General features: G+C 44.2%; 1 protein-coding gene across 1 annotated transcript in view; it reads right to left on the reverse strand.

The window, feature by feature from the left end:
• LOC308512314 (melanoma antigen preferentially expressed in tumors-like) overlaps positions 1–26,545 on the reverse strand; it is a gene marked incomplete at both ends in the record, with an annotated part of 79,707 nt that extends 53,162 nt beyond the window's left edge. Inside the window, 3 exons of the mRNA XM_081082097.1 lie at positions 23,258–23,430; positions 23,820–24,340; positions 26,460–26,545. Of these exons, the coding sequence (XP_080938223.1) occupies positions 23,258–23,430; positions 23,820–24,340; positions 26,460–26,545 (780 nt within the window). The remainder of the gene's footprint in view (positions 1–23,257; positions 23,431–23,819; positions 24,341–26,459) is intronic.
• Positions 26,546–27,036: the final 491 nt, after the last annotated feature.

Here is a 27,036-nt window from a genome sequence, read left to right on the forward strand (position 1 = left end):
AGGGCCTTTGCACCAGGAAGGACAGGGCAAGCAGGATGGCCCAGAAGGCTTTTAGCTTCACCTCGGTGCAGGAAAGTGTTGATACACAGGACACAAGGGCACAGGAGGTTCAGAGGGCAGCTTTGGGGCTGGAGTGGGAGAACTTCCTGCAAGTCGGGGAGGCTGAGACCCTGGAGCTGAGGTTGGACACAGGCCAGGATGTTGGGCTTGATCTTGCGTGCAAGAGAGGGGAGGACTGGGTGGCTGCAGAGCAGTGTGTTCAGGGAGAGGAGTGTGAGGTGCAGCAGGGAACCCAGAGTGAGGAGCAAGGGGAAGACAAGGAGGGCCTGGGAGAGGAGTTGCAGGCACAGGCTCAGTTTGTCCTGTGGACAGAGGGCCTTCTGCAGGTGGTGCCATGGGAGGCAATGTCAGCAGGGGTGGAGGTTTTCCCAGATCTGCAGGTGGGGAGGCAGGAGGAGGTGGTGAGTGAAGAGCTGAGCTGGAGGCACAGGATCCAGGTGACCCGCAAGGGAGTGACCACCAGGAGGAGGGGTGGATGGAGGAGCAATTAATTGCAGGGGAGCAGTTTGTGCTGCAGGGGGAGGGGAAGTGCACCATGGAGGCAGTGGAACAGGTGGGAGAGGTGGAGCCTCAGTCCAAGGCCAAAGCAAAGCCAGAAGAGAGGAGCCAGTGCATCAGGAGCAGGCCCAGTCAGGACCCCGGGCCAAGTCACCTGGTCCCCTCTGGAGGTGCTCCAGTTCCTTCAATTAGAGATGGAGCCCGTGAACCAGCAAGACAGCCGGGCCTTCTCTCGGCTCAGGTGCAGGACTCGGCAGAGGCTCAAGCCCTATTTCAAACGGAGAAGCCTCAATATCCGGCGCATCCCTGGGTTCTGGCTCACAGCTGTATCCTTGAGGGTAGAGGAGCAGGATCACAAGGAGCATGGGACAGTGCAGGAGAACGGTGTAAGCAGGGATGGTTCCCCTAGAAAAGAACATTGAGGACAATCTAGGGGCAGTGCGCCGCGGTCTGGCCCAGGATCCTGGAGACACCCTCTGTCTTGTACAGGCACCATAGAAGCATTACCAGGCTGTCCAGGGGCAGAGCTCCAAGGCAGAGGCACGCATACACCAGGGGCTGATGCCCACAGACAGGGCTGTGTTGCACGGGCTCTTCTGGGACTAACTAATGCTGCCTTACAGGCCGTCTCTATGTCCAATTCCTCAGTCAGAAGCAGGAATGGGTGATGTGTAACCTGTCAAGCCCTCAGCACAAAACAATCCGGTGGGCATCAGGGTTGTCAGGAAACAGAGTGGTGCTGTGCCCCTTGCTGACGTTTATGGAGAAGGAGTGGCCTCAAGGGAAGGAGAGGCCAGGCCAGGATGCTCTTTCTAGCTGGTCCATGCCCAGCTACCAGTGTGCAGAGTCCTTGACCCAAAGCAGTTTGTTAACCACCCAGAGTTTTTGGCCATGATCAGCGTCCAAGATGAAAATATGCTCGGCCGTATGATCGATTTGAAGGTAAGTGCACCGGCTCCACGGAATGGTGGAGAGCAGGTGGGGAAATAGCCTGTCCCTGAAAACAGCTACAGGCGGGAGGACTAGGCTGCGATTTCACTCCCTGGATCCACTTTCTTTCTGCAGGTGAGGGAAGTCAGGCATCCCTGGGGTTGCTGCACCATTAGCCTGTACTTCTGCAGCAACCCCTACTTCCACAACCATGTGATTGTGAAGGAGTATCTCATCACCCTCACAGGTAAGAGGAGGCTTCCTGCATGGGCTGCAGCTGGTGGTGGGCAGGGATGGAAGGCGATGTGCCCAGCTTCACATACCCATCTCCTGCAGGATACAGGGTGTCCTGTGCCACTCCCATTCAGTGGTACCAGCATTGTGAACGAGAAGTCTACAGCCACAGGCTCCAGGACAGCAGCACCAGCTTCTTCTACTGGTTCTCTGACCACAGTGTGCCAGCATCTGGCAGGATTGCTGAGGTGGGATGTCACTGGCCATGCCAGCATACAGCTTCCTGTGTCCGCCTGCTGCTTGGGTTTCTGTTTGGGTCCCTTTGCTCTCCTGACCAAGCTCTGTTTGCTCTACCAGGTCATCAGGACCTGTGGCTCAATCCCCTGAAGTATTATGAGAGGACGATGGCCCCCAGTGAGCGGACAGGACGGGTGAGGAGGGGCCGCCTGGGCTCTCCCCTGGTGTGCTGCCAGGTTCCTGGGCCATTACTTCTCTCTCACGGGGACACCTGGATGCTGGGAGGGAAACAGCCTGTAACAACAGGGCCCTAGGGTATGTGCCTGAGACACTAACTACCAGTACAACAAAGCCAGTGCAATTCCAGCTCAGGCAGGGGCGCTTAGGCAGGAGGAGGGAGTATGCATGTCCACTGTAACTCAGAGTCAAAGCAGATTCCTTGAGCCACTCCTCTGAACTCTCCCTCTAGGCTGCTCACAGCACCTTCAGGCCTTGCCACCTACCTCTCAACAGGGGCTGGCATGACATGTTCTTCCTATACTCCTTTCCACAGGTGTCTGCGGATCTTCCTCATGCTGAGGCCTAGGCTGCTGTGCTGCCACGCCACATTGCTCTGTTGCTGCTCACCACCATCTCCTATTTCCCCAAGGTCTCCTCTTCCTCCTGGGGCCTGTGGGATAGGCCTGCTCCTTATCAGTATCTTAGGGTTCAAAGTGTGGGCCACAGAGCTGGAGGAATCCTTGTTTTGCAGCCTTGTCAGAGGTTCTTCAATCCTTTTATCCATTTAGGTTTTCCAAGGGGAATACCTCATTTGTTTACCCTCCCTAACTGGAAAACAGGGCAGCATGCCATGACGAAATAACACACTGCTTCATTTTGTATGCAGTTCACTTCATAGACTTTATGCACATATGGTCATAGACACCCTGGGAAATTTAGGGCCGTGAATATAACTCACCATCCAAACAGATTGCTTTTATGTGTTTGTAGTAAAATCAGACAAGAAGTACCATGTTGCAGAACACTTTCTTCTGAAAATTTTTGGTAATGTTAGTGTTTAAGGTTTTACAAAGGTAATATATGTGTCTTTCTTTTTTCTACTGACCTCCCCCGGGCTTCCTCTATCTCTAGTCTCTTGTTCTTGTCGCCCACTCCCAGTGTCTTCCCTCTGTTGGTCTTTTGCTTGTGCTTATATTCTGAATATTTTAACAATACAATATGTAAAAGTTAAATATTTAAGTATATTGTAATTTAAATCAGCACTTATGAAATAACCTTGAATAATTCAAACCTTGCCTCCAATCCTGAAATTTCATAAGGGTACCTACAATTCTTGATGCTTCCCCCAAATCTACCATTTGCTTTTTGTCATTCTTAAATAACAGAAGCCAAATTCTTTACAATAAAATGTTGTCTGTACCTTATCATTTTTAATTTCAGTGTCTAATTCTTCTGTCACAGGGGCTTCCCCCCTGACTCCCCGAGTGCCCAATCAGGTGAGCTACTGTACTGCATGATTCACTCTCTCTTGCGTACATGGTGTATCCTGTGATCGCCGCCAGCACCACACTCAGGACCTCTCACAGGGGTGTCCCATCGGCTGTTGCAGTAATTGCTGTGCCCCCATCATACCCATCTCCTGTGTGGCTGTAATAATCATCACAGGGACTGGACCACCATAAGTCAGAGGGGGCCCTCGTGCAGGTGGTGCTCCAACTGAGCCTCCTGTAAAGTAAGTGACCAAATAACAATACTTGAACCTCTTTATGTATAATTTTATGTCAGTATGACATGACACTAGTAAAGTCTTAACTATTTTGAACACCTATGCTTTTATCTGCCTGAGCTAAAAAGGTATCAATGAGGCTGAGGTAGACAAGGGAGCTTACATTTATTTAAAATACAGCTGAAGAATAATGTTTTAACTTAAATAATAGATTATGAATGAATATGAAGGCACATTCTCTGGAAATGGGCTGAAATTCTGACCTTCATATTATTTCTATGGTTCACGCTGTCCAATGCTCCTTCTGATTAAAAGTGTTAAATTATCTCTTGGCTGCTGTGCCTAAGTCGGTTGAGCACCAGCCTTGGCACTGCGGGATCCCAGATTTCATTCCAGGTCAAGGGAATGTTCCTGGCTTGTAGTTAACCAATGGATGGTTCCTTCCCTCTCCCTCTCATTTCCTCCCCCCTTCCTCTCCTTCTCCTTCTCCCTCTCCCTCTCCTTCTCCCTTGCCCTCTCCCTCTCCCTCTCCTCCCTCCTCCTCCCATTTTCCCTCTCCCTCTCCCCCTCTCCTTCCCCTCCCACTACCCCTCCCCTTCCCCCCTCATGTTGAAATAGGCCAACAGTGGAAAAGTTCCTGTAATGTGGATTAGCAAAAACAAAACACACATATACATCATGCCGCTTAAATATAATAAAACCACCATTGAAAAATTCTCCAGGCGCCTAAAAGTGACAGAAAATCCCAATGCACCAATGTCTCAGGGGAAAAGAGATTGAGAGGCTGCAGGGCCACAACACAGGTGTAGAGCTGAGAAGTGGCTTGAAAGGGGCTGGAGACCCAGCTTCCTGCCTGAGGAGGTCCTTATGGTACAGAGCCCCAGTTTTAGTTTTCAGAGTGGTGGTGTTGACTTTAATAAAGGGAGATCTGCTCACTGCTTCTGCAATAACAAGGAGGCCCCCAGCTTTCTACTGTTCCTCTGCTCCTTGCTTATCCCTCCTGCAGGCATGATGGTCATCTTTCATATTCACCATGCCAGGCCCTTCCCTGCCCCAGACTGAGGGTCAAAGTATGTAGCAACAGGAACTGACATTGCAGCACCACCCTGCCAGGAGCTTCAGAGCAACAGCCCCCCTGAGACTGGGAAAACACCATGCCCTGGGATGTCTTGGAGGCTTGGGCCCAGTGGCCTCCTCTCACCACCACATGCAGGTGGCTGTGATATTCCTCCTGTGGGCCCTCTGCTTGTGCTTAAGCTCCGAAGGTACTGGGAAACGGATGTCCTCTGTGCCAGACAGGGATTCTGCCAGGATATGGCTGTTGGTAGGGGGTCCTCTGCTGAAAGGCACACCCTCATCTTGTCCATGAGTGCTGTTCCTGTGTGAGGTGGAACGTCTGGGGGTAGAAGATGTATGAAAAGAGATTTTATTCTGGACACCTGGGTGCTGGTGGGTTGAGACAGAGAAAGTCATCAGTCATGAGAGCAGAGAGAGAGTTTTTATTTATTTTGCTGGCTGCAAGCCGCTCTGCTGACATGAGGGTCTGGTCTGTCCTTGGTTCCTCCCATGCCAGGTGTCTTCTGGTTATCTGGGCTATGCTGTGCACAAGGCTGCAAGCTTGCTGCAAGATATCTGCTAAGCAAAATAAGGTTTTCTCTCCCCTGTTTTATTCTCTTTAACCCTTTCTACAGCCCCTGGGAGGGGAAAAGTAGACGGTCTAAAATGGAGGACTGTGATGCCCGGGTGAAAAGGGAAACTCACAGCACCCACAAAGTGGCTCAGGATTACTAATCTTAACAACTGACGAGGGAGAGGTAGACGAGGCATGACAGAGGATGGCAGGTGGGTGATGCATGGTGGTTGGCACCCAGGACAGATAATGGGTGAAGAGATGATGTATGCAAGACAGTGAATGGATGGGTGCTAAGAGATGATATACACACAGACATATGTTTAGTCTTTTAATAAAATTCTAGCACTGTGGTTCAAGTAATAGTATTTCCAGGTTTCCGTCTTCTTGTTTTTAAAGTTTGATAATGCCATATGAGCCATGATTATTTAGCCATCACTATCCTTTTCTTTTTTTTTTTTTTTTCACAAAAGTGCTGGACTGTGGGGTTGGAAGGATGTTGAAATGTCCGTTTTGTGTAGCAAAATAGTACATTAAGCTTAGTTACTTAGGATATGAATACAAATGGAATCGTGCTTTAAGCCTTCAAAGCACTTTGTAATTTAGAACAGCCTGCGCATCCCAGACATATAATATCAGCAGAAATCAGGTCACTGTTGGTAAGAAGCTAATACAATTGATACTAACATTTCCATAGCATTAAAAAAGGGTCTTGAAAATATGGTATGTGTAGTCCCTTTACCCTCAAGTTGGTATACCTTTTTTAAAAAGTATTTGTATTGATTTCATAGAGCAAGGGAGAGGGAGAGAGAAAAAAAAAACATGAATGATGAGAGAGAATCACTGAACGGCTGCCATCTCCTTGTCCCCCACTGGGGATTGAGCAAGGGGCTTGGGCTTGTTCTTTGACCAGGAATAGGACAGTGACCTCCAGGCTCACAATTGGATGGTCAACCATCACAGAGTCACAGCAGGTGGGCCAGGTATTTAGTTCTTCAAGTCAGGAACTGATGTGAGTTAGGACATTGGGTGTGCCATAACTAATTGACCTTCCCGCCCCTAACTAACTTTTCTCTGGTTAATTATTTTTGAATCATGCAACAAGACTGATTTTTGTAAAATACATATATCCTGATTTATTTTAAAGTAGTGGATAAGAGTTCCTTTCAATGAGTCTTTAATGTACTAGTGAGGGAAATAGTCTTATTTCTCTTTAATCTTAAAGTCTAGCCAATGTAAGTATGTCCCATATCCTTCAAAGTTGTCGGTGCTCATTGCACAAGTATTCCTTAATATTACCCTGAAAGTCACACCATTTGGGCATCGTTTGGTGTGGGAAACTCATATAGGGTTAAGCCTTGGACTGACCTGCTGGCAAAGTCACAAGCAAGTCCTAGCTTAGAGGGCACAGTCCTCTTAGCATAATTAGGCTTGACCTTATAACACTCCCTAGATCTTATCTGGGAATCTAATGGGCTGAGGAAGTGAAAGAAGTATAACCACAGTGTAAACAAGTGAAACTCACATGAAAAGTGTAATTTTGGTAACCACTACCTTGTTTACCTCTCACTATAAAACGTTTGGTGAGGCCTGAGCACAGTGGAAGTCCTTCCTCTTGAGTTGGACTCGCTCGCCTGGTCCCCCAATATTCCCAAATTATCTCGTGTCTTTTCTTTTTCATTTGTTGTGCGGCTCCTCTTCCAGACCCGAACCCTGAACCATGCAGGACGTGGAGGGAAACACTTACGATAGTTTGGGGTACATATTTTCTTTGGTTCTGTTATATTTTGAGATATTTCCAACATATTATACCATTACTTTAAGCTACGTTCTTTTGGATTTATTAAGAATCACTCTTCCCTGGACAAGGTAACATATGCAGATTTCTATGTCAATAACCAAGTTTGTGCTTTGGCTACACTTTTGATCTTATATTTAAGTTAATTTGTGTGTATACTCGTTATACCATATATTAAGTTGTTGATCTTCAATGACTTTTAGTACATAACTCACTTATGTCCTGTCCTTTATTTGGAGAGCCTGTTTTATGATACATTGAAGGGGGTCGGTACATATTGACCCTTTTACTTTACCTTTATCTTTTAGGGTTTGTCAACAGCCAAGAGTGGGATTTGTCTCATGATTTTTCTTGAGTTCAGAAGTCCATTTATTTGATTTATGAAGAATGGTTGATGTTGTTTCCCTAGTTTCTAAGCAGAAGAAATGTAGTTTGTGTAGATATTATTTCTAAGTGTCTTCTTTCAAGTGATGTTTTGTAGCCTACACAATGATTCTGAATAAGACAAAATCCCTACTTATTGGACACTCATTTTCTATGGTAAAAATAACAAACATGCAAGGAAATGTAAATAAGTACAATCATGCACAAAAAAGATAAGAGGAAAAATATAGGGGGTAATTATTTTTAGAAGTGGTATTGGTAGGAGATAGTGTTTCTATTCATAAAATTAACGGGATCAAGGGATGTTTGTTGAATCTCAAATGTCAGAAAGTAGGCCATGGTGTATTAATATGTGGAAAACTTTTTGGAACCAGAAAAATCAAGTGATTCCTTAAGGTGGGAACTGTGTCCAGTGGCTGTTTAGTTTGTTCGCTGCCCATCAGTGCCAGGCATCTTGGTGGAATATGTGACTTCAGATTTGTTTCCAAAAATAGGTCCAGACATCCAAACAGTTTATGTGGAGCAATTACAATGACCTGAGCTATGTTTACTCAAGTTACATTGATTTGGCTAAAAGATCAACTATCATGAAGTTATTGGGAGATTGAGGAATTTCAGTATGTTAGCCAAGTACTATAGTTAAAGGTATATTTCTAGGAACTCATCTTTTTATATTCTTTATTGTTTCAAGTATTACATATAGTATTATATATGTCTCCTTCTCCCCACATTATGCTCTCCCTGGCCACTCCCACCCTCGTCACATGCCCTCACCTCCCTAGTGTCTGTGTTCCTTGGTTATGCTTATTTGCCTGCATACAAGTCCTTTGGTTGATTTCTTACCTCCCCTAGCCTCCTGCCTTCCCTCTGAATTTTGACAGTCAGTCCCATACTTCTGTGTCTCTGGATCTATTTGTGTTGGTCAGTTTCTGTTGTTCATTATATTCCACAAATGAGTGAGGTAATGCAATATTTTTTCTTTCTCTGCCTAGATTATTCCACTTACCATAATGCTGTCCATGTCCTTCCATGCTTTTTGGAAAGGGAAGAGTTCTTTCCTTTTTACAGCAGTGTAGTATTCTGTTGTGTAGATGTACCCCACCATTTTTAATCCATTTATCTGCTGATGGGCACATAGTCTGTTTCCGAATCTTAGCTATTGTAAATTGTGCTGCTATGAACATATGGGTGCATATATGCTTTATGATTGGTGTTTCTAATTTCTTGGGAAAGACCCCTAGTAGTGGGAGTACTGGATCAAATGGCAGTTGCTTTTTAATTTTTTGAGGAAACTCCATACTGTTCTCCACATGGCTTTACCAGACTGCATTCCCATGAGCAGTGCAAGTGGGTTCCTTTTACTCCACATCCTCCTCAGCTTTTGTTGTTTGTTGATTTGTTGATGATAGCCATTCTTACCAGTGTGAGATGGTATCTCATTGTTATTTTGATTTGCATCTCTAGGAAGAATAAGGATTTTTAGCATGTTTTCTTATGTCTCTTGGCCTTCTGTATGTGCACTTTTCAAAAGTATCTATTTAAGTCCATTATTTGATTGCATTGTTTATCTTCCTTTTTTTTTTAGATGGCTGAGTTCCCTATAAATTTTGGAGATTAGGCCCTTATTGGATATAACATAGGAAAATATGTTCTCCCAAGCCATGGGCTTTCTTGTTTTGGTTTGTTTGGTTTTTTTTTTTTTTGGTTTTTTTGTGCGTGTTTTTTTTTTTTGTGTTTGTGTGTTGCTAATGGTTTCTTTTTCTCTGCAGAAGATTTTTATTTTGATGTCGTCCCATTTGTTTCTTTTCTTCATATTTTCTATTACCCTAGGAGTTATATTGGTAAAGAGCTTCTTGAAATATGTCTCATATTTTTCTGCCTGTGGATCCTTCCAAGTTTTTTATGTTTTCCCTCTTACAATTAAGTCCTTTGTCCATTTTGTGTTTATTTTCCTCTATGGTGTGAGGCGGTGGTCTCGTTTCATTATTTTGCATGTATCTATCCAATTTCTCCAACCTCCTGTATTGAAAAGACAGTCTTGACTCCATTGTATGCTCTTGCCTCCTTTGTCAAATATTAATTGGGCATAAAGGCTCAGGTCTATTTCTATGTTCTCAGGTGTGTTCCATTGGTCTACTAGTACACGTCTGTTCTTGTGCCAGTTCCAGCGAGCTTGAGAACACTGGCTTTGAAATATAATTTGACATCCGCAATTGTGAACGGCCAACATTGTTCTTCATCTTAAGATTATGGGGACTATTGCGGGTCTTTTTATTTTTTATTGAATATGAATTTCTGGAGACTTTCTTCTAGGTCTGAGAAATATGTCATTGGTATTTTAATTGGGATTACAGTAAATCTGTAGAATGCTTTGGGTAGCATGGCCATTTTAATGAGATTTAATCTACTATTACATGAACTTGGTATATTCTTCATTTGTTTATGTCTTCCTCTACCTCTTTTTTCAATGTCCTGTAGTTTTCAGTGTACAGATCTTTTACTTATTAAGTTAAGTTTATTCCTAGGTATCTTCATTTTTTTTTGTTGCAATTGTAAGTGGGATTGTTGTTTTTGTTTGTTTCTTTTTCTGTGAATTCTTTATTGGTGTATCAAAAAGCCATAGATTTCTGGGTGTTAATTTTGTATTCTGCTACATTACCTAATTCATTTATTAAATGAAGAACTTGTTTTATGGAACACTGAAGGAGTTCAATACCTATTGATCCTTTTACTTTGCATTTATCTTTTAGGATTTGTCGACAGCCAAGATTTGGATTTGTATCATGATTTTTCTGTCTTTTTTTTTTTGATAGAGCAAATTACTTGATCATTCTTTCTTTTTCCCAATGATTCTTTTTTTAATTTTTTTATTGCTTAAAGTATTACAAAGGGTACTACATATGTGTCCTTCCCCCCCGCCCCCACCTGCCTTTGACAATCCCCTGACCTCCCCTAACCTCCAGTGTCTTATGTCTATTCGTTATGCTTATATGCATGCATACAAGTCCTTCAGTTGATCTCTTACCTCCCTCCCTCCTGCCCCCAACCCTCCCCGGCTTTCGAGCTGCAGTTTGACAACCTGTTTGAGGCAGCTCTGCTCTGTATCTATTACTGTTCAAAAGTTTATAATGGTCTCTATTATCCATGAATGAGTGAGATCATGTGGTATTTTTCCTTTATTGATGGGCTTATTTCACTTAGCATAATGCTCTCCAGTTCCATCTCATGATTTTTCTTGAGTTCAGAAGTCCATTTATTTGATTTATGAAAAATAGTTGATGTTGTTTCTCAAGTGCTAAGCAGTAGAAAATGTAGTTTGTGTACACAATATTCCTAAGTGTCTTCTTTCAAGTGATATTTAGTAGCCTACACACTATGCTGCATAATGATTATGAATAAGACAAAATCCCCATTTATTGGGCAGTTATTTTCTACCAGAGGCCTAGTGCTCAAATTTGTGCATAGGTGCAGTCTGGCCGGCCCGGCCCCAAACCAGTCCTTTGGTCATCCCTCAATTTGGTCATGCCACAAGCAGCCTGATTGATATGGTAGCATTTCTAGTACTCACTCAAACAGGAGTGGTGACAGTGGGCATCCCTGTTTTGTTCCTGTTCTTGGGTGACTTGTTTTTTTTTTTTTTGCCTTTTGAGTATGGTGTTGGGTGTATGTTTGTCATATAAGGCTTGTATTATGTTGAGGTATGATCCCTCGAGTCCCAGTTTGCTGAGAGTTTTTACCAAAAAGTGTGTTGGGTTTTGTCAAATTCTTTTTCTTCATCAATTTATATGATTATCTGAATTTTATCTCTCAATTTTTTTTATTTTTCTCTCTCAATTTGATGTATCATGTGTATTGATTTGAGCATGGTGCACCATCATTTCATGCCCAGAATAAATCCATGTGCTCATGGTGTATGATCTTTCTGATGCAATGCTGGTTCTGATTTGCTAGGATTTTGTTGAGGATTTTAGAGTCTATGTTCATCAGAGATACATTGGGTTGTAATTCTCTTTCTTTGTAGTATCTACATCTGCTTTGGGATTAGGGTAATGCTGGCTTCTAGAAATTGCTCGGAATTGTTCCTTCCTCTTGAATTTTTTGGAATAATGTGAGGAGGAAAGGTTTTAGTTTGAATGTTTTGTCAAACCTCCTGTGAAGCTGTCTGGCCCAAGGCTTTGGTTGCTGGAAGTTTTTCAATGACTGCTTCAATTACCTTCTGTTTATCCATCTACTCAGACTTTTTTATTCTTCTTCATTGAGTTTCAGAAGGTTGTACTTTTCTAGGAATACATCCACTTGTTCTAGGTGACCAGTTTGTTGGAATAGTATTTTTACAACCCTTTTTATTTCTTTGGGGTCAGTTGTTATTTTGCCTCTTTCATTTATGATTGTTGATTTGGGTCCTCTGTGCTTCCTGGTGAGCCTGGAAGAAGTTCATCAATCACATTTATCCTTTCAAAGAACCAGCTCTTGATTTTATTGATATTTTGTAGTGATTTTTGTTTGCTTGTTTGTTTTTGTTTTTGGTTTCTATGTTATTTAATTCTGCTGTGATTTTTACCATTTCCTTCCTTCTGCTCAGTCTGGGCTTTTCTTGTTGCTCTCTTTCTAATTCTTTAAGTTGTAGAGTTAGATAATTTATTACCAGTTATTTTTTGTTTTTTTGTTTTTTGTTTTTTTTTTTTTTGTGTGTGTCTGTAATGCTATGAACTTCTCTCTCAGAACTGCTTTAGTATATACCATTCAATTTGAATTGTTGTGTTTTCATTGTCATTTCTTTCCAGGATGTTTTTCATTTCTTTTTTGATGTTTTTGATAACACAAACATTGTTTAATAACGTATTATTTAGCCTGCAATTATTTGAATTTTTGTTAATTTTTATTGTAGGTTATATCTAATATTAGAGTTCCGGTGCACAAAATTCTTCCATGAGGGGTGGTGGTGTTTCTTCAGACCAGCTTATACCCTCTCCAATCCGGGACTGCTGGCTCCTAACTGCTGAAGTGCCTGTCTGCCTGCCTGGTCACCTCTAACTGCCCCCCCCCCGCCCCGCACCTACAGCCTGATTGACCCTCACTGCCTCTATTTGCTGCTCTAATCACCCCTATCTGCCTCACCAGCTGGCCTGGTCTCCCCTAACTGCCCTGAAGTCAACCAGGTCACCTCCAACTCCCCCCTACCTACTAGCCTGGTCGCTGAAAACTGCTCCTTCACCAGCCTAGTCACCTTTCAGTGCCCCCCCACACACACACACACACTGCTGGCCTAATCGCCCCCAACTAAATGCCTGCCAGACTGGACACCCCTAACTCTCCCCCTTGCCAGTTTGGTCACCTCTTACTGCCCCATCACCCGCTGGCCTTGGCACTTTCAACTGCTCCCCTACTGGGCTTGTTTCATTCTACCGTCCCACTTGTCTGCCTGGTTGCCCCTCATATACCCGCAGGCCTGATTGCCCCACACAACTTGCTGTTCAGTTGTTTGGTTTTCCCTCACCAAGACACAACTGGCCTGGTCGCCCCATGTAGCCTGCTGTCCAATCGTTTGGTCATGGCTCATTAACCCCCCCACCAGTCTGGTCTCCCCATGTAGCCTGCTTGTTCAGTCATTTGGTTGTCCCTCACTAAACCCCCTGACAGCCAGGTCATAGGCAGCCATCTTGTCAGGGCGTGAGGAATAATTTGCATATTACCTCTTTATTATATAGTAGTATGCCTTTGTAATCAGAGAAGATGCCTGATATGACTTCCATCTTGTTTAATTTGAAGAGACTTTGCTTGTGTCTCAAGTGGCCTATCTTTGAAAATCTCCCATGAACACTTAAGTAGAATGTATATTCTGTATCTTTGGGGTGAACTGTTCTGAAGATGTCGATTAAGTCTGTCTGATCTAGTGAGTTGTTTAGGATTGTTGTCCCCTGTGATGGCCTTCATGTTACAGTCTGTTTTGTCAATATGTTTATTTCTAGTCTAGCTTTTCTTTTCTTTTCCATTTGCATGCAAAATTCACTCTCATTCTGTGTGAGTCTTTTGTTTTGAGGTGGGTCTCTTGTTGACAGCATATCGTTCAGTCATATTTTTGAATCCATTCTGCAACCCTACACCTTTTGATTGGAGCATAGTCCATTTACTTTAAGGGTTATTATTGATAGATACTGAATTATTGCCATTTTAATTCTGTATGCCTAGGTTTCCCTCTCATTTCTTCTTCTCATTACAGCAGTCCCTTTAGGATTTCTTGTAATTCTGGCTTTGTGGTGTTGTATTCTTGAGCCATTCTTTGTCTGGGAAGCTCTTTCTTTAAACATCTATTTTAAATGATGGCCTTATTGGATATAGTAATCTTAGTCTCAGATCCTTGATTCCATTACCTTAAGTACTTCATGTCATTCCCTTCTGGCCTGTAGAGTTTCTGATGAGAAACCAGGTGTCAGCCCTCATTGGAACTTTATTGTAGGAAACACATTTCTTTTCTCTTGCTGACTTGACAATTATCTCTTTTTCTTTAATTTTTGGCACTTTAATTATTATGCGTCTGGAATGGGCCCGTTTGAGTTCTTCTTGTTTGTGGTTCTCTGTGGTTCCTGCACTTGTGTGACATTTTCCTTTAAGAAGTTAGGGAAGTGTTCTGCCATTGTTTCTTCAAACACCTTCTCTATACCTTTCTCCCTTTCTGCCTCTTTGGGCACACCCATTACTCTAATATTGTTACATTTCCGGTAGTCTCACAGTTCCTTTAACCTGTCCTCTTGTTTATTAATTGGTTTTTTTTTGTCTGGTTTTCCTAATTGAGTGATATTTTCTCTCTGACTAACAATTCACTGATTTGATCCTCAGCTTCCCAAATATGCTGTGTATTTCTTCCAATGTGTTCTTTACTAGTGTTATGTCATATTTTTTATCTAGAACTTTTCTTTTTTCATAGCTACCATATTTTTTTTCATGCTATTGAGCATTTTTACCATGAATGCTCTGAACTCTGATTCAGATAAATTTCTTATCTCTACTTCATTTTTCTCTTCTGAGAATTCTCTAGTTCTTTCATTTTGGTGTTTTTTGTTTGTTTGCTACTTTGGCTTTCTGTTTGAGTTTGTGATGATGAGTTATGTAGATCCTCTATCAGTGGTTCTTAATCTTCTGGCCCTTTAAATACACTTCCTCATGTTGTGACCCAATCATAAAATTATTTTCGTTGCTACTTCATAACTGTAATGTTGCTAATGGTATGAATCATAATGTAAATATCTGATATGCAGATTGGTCTTAGGCAACCCCTGTGAAAGTGTTGTCCGACCGCCAAAGGGGTCTCGACCCACAGGTTGAGAACCGCTGCTCTACACCTCTCAGCCTGTCATGCAGGACAGTGTTAAATGCTGTTTCTGACTAATTAGGTCAGGCAAAGACTCAAAGCCTCAGGAGACCACCTCTGGCTACACACTTGTAGGCTTCTGACTTGAATTGCCCCTGTACGCAGTCATCCTCAGGCAATAGATTCTTTTCAACATGGTGGGGCAGTGGCTTCTACTGGAGACCAATTGTCATTCTTAATCTCTTAAGTTGCCTCAGAGCAAAGATTTTTACAATCGGGTGTGTCAACTGTCCTATTCCCAGACAGGCAAATGTCTGTGTGGGAAAGATGTCCTCCTCTGCATGAGGGAATGACTCCTCCCAGGAGTCATGGGTGTCTATCTTCTGAGCTGTATCCGCTGAGTCCCTAGTCCTGGCTTCTTCCCTCACAGCTCCAGTGCACTTCACCCTCCCTTTGGCAGAGCACAGGGAATTTGTGTGTTGGCCCTTTAGGAGGATGCCTTAGTATTCATCCGTCTCTCCCTGTTCGATAGCTGGGGGCGAGAAGGGCAGCGTGGTTGGGAGGTGGGAGGACAGTTGGGGGTGAGCAGGCCAGTAGGCAGAGTGGTTAGTGGAGATCAGGAAGGCAGGCAGGCAGGCAGGCAGGCAGGCGAGCTGTTAGGAGGCAGTGGTGCTGGATTCAAGAGGGATATGTGACTTCTGGATTGGCTCAATTCATAAACTGGCAGTCAGACATCCCACAAGGGGTCCCAGATTAGAGACAGTGCAGGCCAGGTTGAGGGACACACCCTCCTGTGAACAAATTTCATGCACCGGGCCACTGGTATATCCATAAAGATATATTTTGTGATTCCAAGAATCATATGCTTGTTGAGGAAATATGACAACCAAATTAACGCATCTTAATAAATACAATATAAGTATTTTGTCAACAGGCTGAAAAGTGATATGTGTGGGTTTATAAGGTCTGTTTTTAATAAAAATGAGGGTGGAAAGGCACACTTGAAAGAGTCAGGCATTGCCAGTTGCTAAATCACAGAGTGCACATAGTTGTGAAAAAATAAGGCAAACGTGACTCATTCATATCAGTACAAAGATGTCTTAAAGTGTAACATAGAGTCTCTCACTATTAATTATGTTGGAAAGTTGAAACCATTGAGGGAATCAGTGTAGTTAAAAACAATATGCCTCTGCAGTTGAATATACACAAACAGCCTATCCATTTAAATTTTGGGTGTGCTAGTGAGCGCATAAATTAAAGGCTCATTTGTGGACATTTTGGATAAGAATTAGTACTGAAACATGGTAATATTTATGGGAAATGTAATATTTCTCATATTTTGAAGGAGATCTGGGGCTCTTCACATGAGCTGTTAACTGCTCGTAATACAGCTAAAGGCAGTAAAATTTATATTGCCATCATTACCAAAACTAATTTTATACATTTAAACTAGTCAGCAGTAGGAGAGAGCCATGCTAAATTGGTGATAAATTAGAAAATTGTATGTGTAATGAATTTGGCATGTAGTGGCCCAATAAAATATTACTATGCACAGGTGATATCTTGCCAGTATTAGAATAGATGTAAGTGCACAACTAGCACATGTGGCTTTTCCTGAGTCCAAAATGTAGTTGAAAGCGTAGCATAAAAGTTCTAAGGTAAATGAGACAGTCAATTTTGAAATTAAATGGACATAACTTGCCTCTATATTGTGGGCATCCAGGAGCAATGAAAGTGTTTTAACCTAAATGCTAATAATTCAATACTTGTATACCGAAATAACTATTAGTTCTTAGGGGAACGTGCATGAAGAAGTGAGTGTAACGGGAAAATTAGGAAGTTTTTAGTAATGTCGACAAGAGATTGTGAGCAAGAGAGCAAAGTAGAGAAGGAGAAAAGTTGATAGAGGCTTGTCAAGCTATAGGTAGGCACTGATAAATATGTATGTGGACATCATGGAATTCCTTGCACTTTGTTCAGAATTGGAAAGGTTTTTCCCACCAATGGTCATTTAAGAAATTAAGGAAGATGTACAGGGAGGACAAGATGTCAGAAGATAATACATTCCAGAGTAACATATCACAGCACAAACAAGCATGAGCCTAAATAGAGTCTAAGAGTAAATTTAAACATTGTTGTGGAAAGAGGAAATAAAGTGTTGTTTTGAATTATTGTTTTCCCATAAAACATTGCTCTCCAATGTGATATCCTCACGTAAGTATTTGTCATTTACAGGAATGCTGTCACGTGGGAGAGGGAGTTATGCAGGCGTTCCTTGCAAAGAGACAATCCCTTCCAGGAGAAATTACCATATATCTCCAAGAGATGATGATTGCACTACTAGTTATAGGTAATGGGCAATAAAGCGTAAGACACCTAAACTATACTATACACTGTCTGTTGTTGAGGTGAAGTTCATCTATCATAACACTAAATATTTAGCATTGACCAACTAAGTAGCATGTAGTATATTCAGAGTCTTATGTCACAACTGTATCTGAGTAGGTCCAAAACATCTTTATCACTCATACATAAAAGCTCTCCAGGTAAAGCAGTCGCTACCATTCTCTTCCTCTGTCCAGCTTCTATGAAAACCAACCAGTGTTCTGTCTGTATTGATTCACCTGTTTTCCACAGATCATAGTATCAGAATGATACAGAATAGGACATTTTGTGCCTGGCTTGTGTCCATTACCATAAATGTGTCCAAGGGTCATCCATATGGCAGTATTCAGTTCACCGCCACTTTCATGGCTGGTTAAATATTCCCTTGCTGCTCTAGTGAGTGCACACAGCTCGTTTACCACTTCAACCGTTGGGGTCCTTTCCACCAGAGGACTGATGTGAGCATTTTGGACTAGTATTTCATAGAAGTCTCCAGTTATTGTGGGTGCAAAATTTAGAGTGGAATTTCGGAGTCATAGTGCAATTCAGTGTTAAATGTTTGTTGTAGGAGTTTCCATTATTTTCCACAGCAGCCACGCCTTGTCCCCTTTCTGTTCCTTGTGCACAGGATTCCAGTCGCTCTAAATTCCCAACAAGCCCTGGTATTTTCCTCTTCAAACACTGGGACCTACTTAGGAATAAAGTGGTATCTCACTTAGGTTTTGGTTGGCGTTTCCCTAACTATCCATTATTTTGATCCTCTTTCCATGAGCTTGTTAGCTGTTTGTGCATCGTGTTTGGAGAAATGACTCTTGAAGCCTTCTGTCCATTTGCATTTTCCTATTTTTACAGAGGTTCATATGACAGCTGTGGTATGTGTCCAGATATACTGCGTGTAAGTGACAGGATTGGAATTAACAGGCCATCTTGTGTTTAACTCGAATTTTACATTTATTTGCCCCAGGGAGTACTATATGCAGTATGTGTTTTGTATTATCTTGGAAGTCTTGTATTCTTTTCTTAGTAGCTCATTTGGAACAGTCCAAATCTTTCAGGAGTGAAGGATCATACTCATTTATTTTCCTTATGAAAGAAATGAAGTGCAACATTTCCTTTTTTGTTGTTTCTCACCAGACGATATATCTCTGCTAAACTTGGGAGAGTGGACGGAGGGAGTGGGGCTGAGAGAGAGCTACATCAATGTGAGAGAGATACTTTGATTGGTTTCCCCATGCATAATCCCCAACCAGGCCAGGGATGGACCCTGCAAACCAGGCTCATGCCCTTAACCTGGAATCAAACCAGGGATCCTGCAATGCCGAGACCGGTGCGCGACCCACTTAGGCACAACAGCCAGGGGGGTTTTGTATAATTTTTTTACTCAGAAAGAGCATTTGACAGCATGAAGCATAATACGAAGGTCAGAATTCCAGCCTGTTTTCAGAAAATGTGCCTTCATATATATTCATAGTCAATTATTTCAGTCAAAACATTATTCTTCAGCTGTATTTTAAATAATTGTAAGCTCCCTTGTCTACCTCAGCTTTACTGACATATTTTTATCGCAGGTGTATAAAAGCATAGGTTTGCCAACTATTTTAGACTTTACTAGGGTCATGTCATACTGACATAAAATTATTCGTTAAGATGTTAAAGTATTGTTATTTGGTCACTGACTTTACAGGATGCACAGTTGGTGCACCGTCAACCCGAGGGCCCCCTCTGACTTATGGTGGAAGGAGTCTCTGGGATGATTATTACAGCCTCACAGGAGATGGGTATGATGGGGGGGGGTGCATAACAATTACTGCAACAGCCGATGGGACACCTCTTTAAGAGGCCGTGAGTGTGATGCTGGTGGTGATCATAGGATTCACCATCTATGCAAGAGAGTGTGAATCATGCAGTGCAGTAGCTCAGCTTATTGAGATTCTAAAGGGCTGCCAGGAGGGAAGTCCCTGTGACAGATGAAATAGAAACTGAACTTAAAAATAATGCTATGTTATGGAAGGCATTTATTTGAAAAGAAATTGCCTTCTGTTATTTAAGAATGAATAGAAGCAAATGGTGGGTTTGGGGAAGAAACAAGAATTTTAGATCCCTTTGTGAAACTTCTGCATAGAATGCAAAGTTTGAATTCTTCAAGGTTGTTTTATAAGTGTTGATTTTAATAACTATATAATTTAATGTTTGAATTGAATATCTGTATTGTTAAAATATTCAGAATAAAGTTTTCCACTAAATGGGATTTCTTGTCTCATTTTACTACAAACACATAAAAGCAATGTGTTTGGATGGTGAGGTGAATTCTTGGCCCTAAATTTCCCAAGGTGTCTTTGGCCACAAGTGCATGAAGTCTTTGAAGTGAACTGCATACAAAATGAAGCATTGTGTTACTTCTTCATGGCATGCTGCCCTGTTTCCAGTTGTCGGGGGGAGGTAATCAAATGACATATTCTTGGAAAACCTAACTGGAAAAAAGAATTGAGGCACCTCCAACAAGGCTGTAAAGGAATTGTTCACCTCCTTCCTGTGGCGTTTTGTAGGTCCTCAATCTTTAAAGGAATAGTATAAGTATGGAGGAAAAATTACATATGGAATTATATAAATGTTTGAACAAATCTAAATGTAAGCATCCTTTGGCTTATTGAAATGCCATCAGCACCTTTCTGAAGTGGGAGTAACAAGACTGAAACAGAATTTGCCACTTAACAAGCTTTCCTGAATATACCTCTGAATTAAATAAACAAAAGTGCCCGTCGATTGAGATATGTATTTTTCTATAGAACTGCTCATGCACTTCCTCTTCAACTTTTTGACATTTAATATATGCTCTCCACACATCGAGTTATCTTGAAGCCTCAGTATTTTTATGAGTGAATGTCAACAAACGTCCCAACTGGGAAAAATTTTAAAAACTCACCTGTTGGACTGTTGAGTATATAGTTATCAACAAGCCTTCCAACTTCAATTTTAAAAATCTCCCCCAAAATGTTTGGTTTCTTAAAGTTATTTTTACTGGAATACTGTATGGGAAATTAATTTTGGAAGCTGGAACCTCAACTGTTGAAGGACTTTAATGTCTAGCCTTTTAGACTTGGGGATGGTAGTGGGACAAACCCTGGTCGGTATTGCTCAGTGAGCCCCTTTTACATTGCCAGCTGGAATGCTGCTGGATTTGTGAAATACCTAATAAAGCCATTTGGATGCCAAATTTACTCAGCTTAATTTTACCACTGTAGGTTTGTACTGATAACGTACTATGGTGTAGAGAAATACTAGACAAACAATACAAAACTTCGCATCATGAAATAGATCACTTTATATACAATCCCATGAGGAAGTCGACTAGAAAGGAAGATTAAAGGGGAAGAAGGAACAGCATAAAAATCCTGACCATGACAAAAGGCTACTTCTTGTATTTCTAAATGGATGTTCTGGGTATCAAAACCTTAAGCTATGTACATACTTTTAGACATATTTATTGCCATTGATTTCACAGAGGAAGGGAAAGGGAGAAAGAGTTAGAACCATCAATGGTGAGAGAGAATCCTTGATTGGCTGCTTCCTATAAGACACCTACTGGGCTAAGAGCCCAAAACGGGGACATGTCCCAGTCTGGGAATTGAATACTGACCTCCTGGTTCAAGTGTCAAAACTCATCCACTGAGCAAAGCAGGCCAGGCTTTGGCTCTTCTTTATTCAGAGTCTTCCCTTTGACATTCGTGTGCTCTAGCTGCCCTGTATCCAGCCTACCTGACTGCTGTGCAGATTGGTGGACTCTGGGGTACATTCTAGTAGTAAGGAACCTACTATGTGTGCCTTACTCTTTGTGCTTGTTTTCTAATGCCCTAGAGACTCTGCCCACAGGGCCTTCATGTACATGATCTCTGTGCACCAGCAGTCACCTCCTATCCAGGTCTCTTCTCTGCCCATCTTCATAGATGCAGTCTTTATCTAAGGTTTCTAAGCATCATTGCGTTGATACTATGCTTTTCTGAATATTTTCATGGAAAAGTCCAGATTCCAATATAGAATTTTTCTGTATTTCTCAGTTGTGGTTCGAGAACAAAAAAAGCGTCAAGTGCAGGACACTTGGTTTTAGAGGCAATATGCAGCAATGAGTTCTGTTTTGTCTTAATATGGTGGGTTTTTAAAATTGATTCTTTAGAGAGAGGTGAATGGAGAGAGACAGGCACAGAAGCATGCATTCATGTGAGAGGGAAACAATGTTGGATGCCTGGGGACTTAACCTGCAACCTGGACATGTGCCCTGGCCAGAAATCAAATCAGTGAACTTTCTGGTGCACAGGACAATGCCCAGACACACTGGCCAGGGTGCACTGGCTTTTATTTTCTTCCTTATCTTGCATCTGGTGGTTAATAAATACCATCAATGCTAATAACAGTGGGCAATTCCAGTGGAGGACATGCTGACAAGAGCTTTACATAAGTTGGCCCCACAGGTGAATCTCCCCACAAGGTAATGGGCACGATCTCTATGTGTGGAGGAATTAACACCCTGACCACAGGATGTTTTGCCTTTGCCCTTCCTCCCTCAGAACCTGCCAATTTTTATGCTTTTCCTCAAATGCCAGAGGTTCTGATTCCCATCATGGACACTACTCCCTGTCAAGGTGGGGATGGGGAGAAAAGATGCATGTCAGACAGAGGGACAGGGGGAGGGAGAGGGAGAGAGAATAATAGAGAGGAAGAGAAAGAGAGCGTTTGCTGTAAGAGATATACATTTTCTGACCCTTGTTCTCTTATCCCCTTTTATGGGGGGTGGGGAGCTCACCTACGGTTACAGAGACTTTGGCATTTTCTCTTCCCACTAGAAGAAGCAGATTGTGCCTGGCAGGTGTGGCTCAGTAGGCCTATGAACCAAGAGGACATAATTCAATTCTCAGTTGGAGCAAGGGCTGGAGTTTACGCCTGGATCTCTAGGTGGATGTGCAGGAGAAAGCCAACCAATGATTTTGTCTCATTATTGATATTTTATCCATCTCTCCCTCTCCCTTCCTCTCTGAAATCAATAAGAAATGTACTAAGAAATGGAAAAATGTGCTCATATGCTGATGGGCCCAAGCTAGAAGAGTGGAAGGTAGAAGAAAAAGAAAGGAATGGCAATAAAAAGAGAACGAAGGGTTAGGTGCTGTATGTGACAAGCTAGGAAGCTGCTGACACCCAGTAGAGAGCAGCAAGCACATGAGTGGCTGGCACTGAATGAGAGGTATTAGAAGGAGAAAAACCAGGACTGACTTCCTCACATTTTGGGAGACATATAGGCAAATGGAGCCCTGCCCCGGGCCTGGATGTGTGGCCTTCTCCCTAGGTGGTCCTCTGGCAGGCCACTCAGTGAGCAAACTGAGGCAGCCTAGGGCCAGAATGAGGTGGCAGGTGGGCAGGGAGCCTGTTCCATGCTGAGCAGCTAACTGTCCATTGACTGTGGGATCCAACAGCACACTAGGACATCTCCATTTCACTTGGTAGTATTGCCCCTCAGGGTGACCTTCGATACCCCCATCTCCTCGGGGTGACCTTCACCTGTGTCCACTTAAGTGCTCTCCAGGAACTGGCTTGAGGTTGTCCACTCTTCAGAACCGGGGTCTGTCACTGGCTCAGAGATGCTTTACCACCTCCTTGATTGATGGGAAGGAGGATCATGAGGGGAAAGTCTTCAAACATTAGACCATCCTCTACAAAAGGATGTCATATTCTTAGGACAGGACACAGAACGAAGCAGAGGTTTATGCCAGCTTAGTATTTTTCTGAAAAGAATGTAAATGTGTTTACAGGCCACAGGAACTTGAATTCAAGAAGGGGCTGGATCCAGGGGAATGACAGGCCTGGACTTGTGGCAGGCTGATGTGCCTTTCAGTACTGGGGGCCTGACTTGTGCACAGGGAAGCCCTACCATGGAGCGGCCACAGGCCAGCAATGGAGGCTCCCAGTGGGGAGGAGTTTTAGTCCAGGGACTGGACTAGTTACCTGTGATGGCCCCAGAGAAGTTGTACCTCGGTGGTGCTCACTGGAAGCCACTTGTTCCAGTCCCTGTGGACGCACCTTGTGTGCGCTGACCCACTGAACAGTCACAGAGGTGAGTGAGTAGGTACCGGTGCACCAGAAAGTACCACCAAACCAGGAAGGATAAATGGGGATGTGATCTCCTAGAACCAACATCAACCAGTCTAGTGTCTGCGCATCACGATGCTCATGCCTTCTTACTTGGCCAGTAACTGCAGGTGGGAGAGTTGGGTTAACATGTCATGGAGGACACCAGATGGTTAACATCCAGTTCTCTTTATTACTGACATTTATTCACAACCATTCAAGCAAAGGTAATCCCCGCATCTACCACCCAAACCTCAGTCGCTCCCCGAGAGACTCAGGTGCATATTTCTAACTCCTTAGGACAAATCTCCCCAAAGAAACCATCGAGTCCCCTGTTAGCATTTCCCCCCACCCTGAGTAGTTGTCTGAAACTGGCTGCTGTGTTCCTGTACGGTACACTTATGTCCGGGTTTCAGTGCTCAAGTGCCCAGAGTAAAGCCTATGAGATGTGCACCCAGCTGGACACTCAAGCAACAGGAACACAGAATGGGAGTTGGGTCAAGGAAAGTTCTACAGCCACAGTGAGGACAGGTGTAAGCGCAGAGCCAGATCATTCTGGGCCGCCCCAACTCCTGCAACATATGATTCAGCATGGCATGCATCTGGGCAAGTCGGCCCAGGTTGATGGTGCCGCTCCTTTCCTCGTAACTCTCCAGGGGGGCCGCATAAATCACGCAATTCAGCTTGCTCAGCCCAACAATGTGGTGAAGCAGGTCCTCCAGGACGATCATGGAGATAGGGTTTTCACAGAAACTTAGGGTTGTGAGCTGGGAGCAGTGGCTCAGGGCTGGCAGGATGTCCAGGAAGTGGGCATCCATGATCCCACACTTATACAAGTCCAGGTCCTGGAGAGTGGGGGAGGCTCTCTCTAACAGAAATCGGAGTGACCCAGAACTGATATTGGTCAGGTTGAGCCCACTGAAACTCAGGCCTTTCAGCTGGCTGACGTTCAGTTGCTGGGAGAGATGTCTCAAGTCTCTTTCGAAAAGCAGGCAGTTAGTGATGGACAGGGTCGCCAAGGGGGTCCTCAGGCACCTGGGGAGACATAGAGCAGTTACATGTGGGGGATGGACCTCGTGGGCAGAGGCAGGTGAGGATGATGCAAGCCTTCAGGGTAAAGAGGCCCATGTCACCAAAGCCTAGAGTGTTCCGGATGATGATCAAACCCAGGATGTTGCACAGTGAAAAGTGACATTCAAGTCAGAGCAAATTTGAGTGGAATCTTTCCTCATCTGTTAACTGCTCCGTGATGGATTCAACTGGATGAAACCTCACACACTCCATTTACTCATCCGTCAAGTGGAGTACATCATACAGCCCAGCCCAAACATACAAGTGTTGTGAACATAAAGGTGGGAGGTAAAGATGGGAGGAGCTCAGAAAGGAGCCTGACCCAGGGTCTGAAGCAGGAGGCAACCAGTGCATTTTAGTATTGGAGACATTTCTTGAAATGCCTGCAACTCGGGCTTCCTTCCAGCCACAGCCTAGACCCCTGTCACCATCATCTCTTAGCCCAATGAGACCTCTGGCAGTTGTGCAGAAAGGGCTAACCTGGGCACAGTCAGGCAACATCAAACGAGAGCTGACACCCTCCAGGAACTTTGATCACTGCACTGTTTACAAACCACCTATCCAATTTTGTAATGACTCCCTCTGGAACCCTGCATTTACCACGCATTCTGTTTGCGAGAGCCTATGGCAACCCTTGGCAGACAGGTGAGTGAGGCAGGTTTGGAGTGAAAGGCTGCCATGGCCAAATCTCTAAGTGCGGAACTTAACCCCTGAAATCTCACCTCTGATTGGCTTTCCCCTTGTCATGGCAATCCTCACTTGGTTCTATTGCATCATCTTCCCTTCCACACCACTTACAAGGATGCCCAAAGCTACCATCCCCTGGCCCAAAGCCTCCATTACGCCAATTCCTAGCAAGGAGTCCCTTTAGTAGCCTCTGTCCTAGTGCATATGTCCTACCTTTGTCTGGGAGGTTATGTCACAACATGCAAGGTGACAGAGCGGTGAACAAGACACTGACTGTGTGGCCCGTCTATTGGCTCAGGCACTCTAGCACTGCTGAGGGACGGCACACAGGAGAGCCCATTCACTGTGCACTGAAATGGAAAGGGACTCGCTCTGGTCGGCAGGGAAAGCTCGCCACCGCTCACCTGAGGATCTCGTCCAGGCGGCCTCTGAGGATGGAGACATCATCCAAATTGAGCTCCTGGAGGTGGGGCAGGCTGAGGAACTGAGAGGTGACCAGGCTAACACACTGCTCCTCCTCCTCCAAGGTGGTGTGAGAAGACGTGAAGACATGGGAGAGACGGAACCGGCGCAGATTGCCCATCTGGCCCAGGTAAGGAGCGAACTTCCTCAGGGTGGACAGCTTCCAGGTACAGTTTATCTCCAAATCCTGGACAGAGTCCAGCTGCACCATATCCAGGATGTTAGTGTTTTGCTTCGACATCGCAAAAACCTTCAGCTTCTTACAGCAAAGGTGCAGCAAACCTCTCCTCTCGCTGATTTTCTTAATCAGGTAGCTGAGGAACTCATCAAGGACACCTTTCTTGAGGCAAAGGTCTACTAACAGCTCCAGGGGGGCCAAGGGTGGATTTGGCCTGGCCGTTAATCTGTGCACTTTCCCCCTCTTCCTCATGGCCTGCAGGGCCTCAGGCTCCAGCAGTGAGCACAGATGGGCTCTGGTTCCGGCCCACACGATCCAGAATCCCTGATGAACTCTCTTCTGTAAATTAAGCACCTGCAGTTTCCATCTCCTGTGGAGAAAATAGGAGTTATGCTGGGGTGCATTATGATAACAAGGAATAAGACCATGAGTCTAGGAATCTGGGCAGCTGGGCCAGACACCTGACTGGACTTTTGACTCAATGTCCCAGAATCACCTGCTCCTGGTGCGACTGGGATCCTTCATGGTCCCCATTCCTAGTACATTTAGGTGCCACCAGGAAGGAGTGGGCTCGTGTCCCTTCGGTCAACCTCGGCATTTTCATCAGCCTTATGTATCTGAAGCCTGTTCCCAGAATGACCCCAGCAGTGGCTCCAAGGACTGCCTCAGTTCTCCCTTTGGCCCTGCACACTCCTGGATCCCAGCTGTAACTGCTCAGATCCCCAGGGTGCTACCAGGCTACTGAATCCCCCATACCTGTGTCGAGTGTCCTGGGCAAGCAGGGCATCGAGTCCCTCCATCACAGCCTGCAAGATATCCTGGTAAGGCTGCCGATGGTTCATCAGGGCCCCCAGAGGGAGGCAGGGGAAGGGCCAAGCCTGCACCATGGCCTGCAGGACTCTGCTGTGCTTCCCAGCGAAGGCTGCCATGAACAGAGGTGGGAAGAGCTCCATAGGAAGCCACTCCAGAGCAGCGATGGCTGAGGCTTCATCCCGCAGCAGGCTCTGACATGCCAGTTCCAGGAGTCTGCGTGGAGCTGGGAGGCTCATCCCCATGAAGCTGCTATGAAAGAGATCATGGGAGTAAGTCGGGAGCAAGGCATCTTATCAGGCTGAGCATGAGCAATCCCGGACCTTCTCCCTTCAGAGGGACCAGCTGAGGGCCAAAGGCACTCCTCCAGCAACAACTGGAGCACCCCCCTAATTACCCCAACCCCGTTTTCTGCTTAGGGTCTCAAAGCCACTCAGCCCTGCCTCTCCTCTGCCACTGGCAGGACAAGAACCAGGCACCAAGGAGGGGTGAGATGACAACTGGACACCTCCCACTTCTACCC

Source organism: Myotis nattereri (assembly GCF_964212035.1).
Source record: "Myotis nattereri genome assembly, chromosome: Y".
NCBI classification, from domain to species: domain Eukaryota; kingdom Metazoa; phylum Chordata; class Mammalia; order Chiroptera; family Vespertilionidae; genus Myotis; species Myotis nattereri.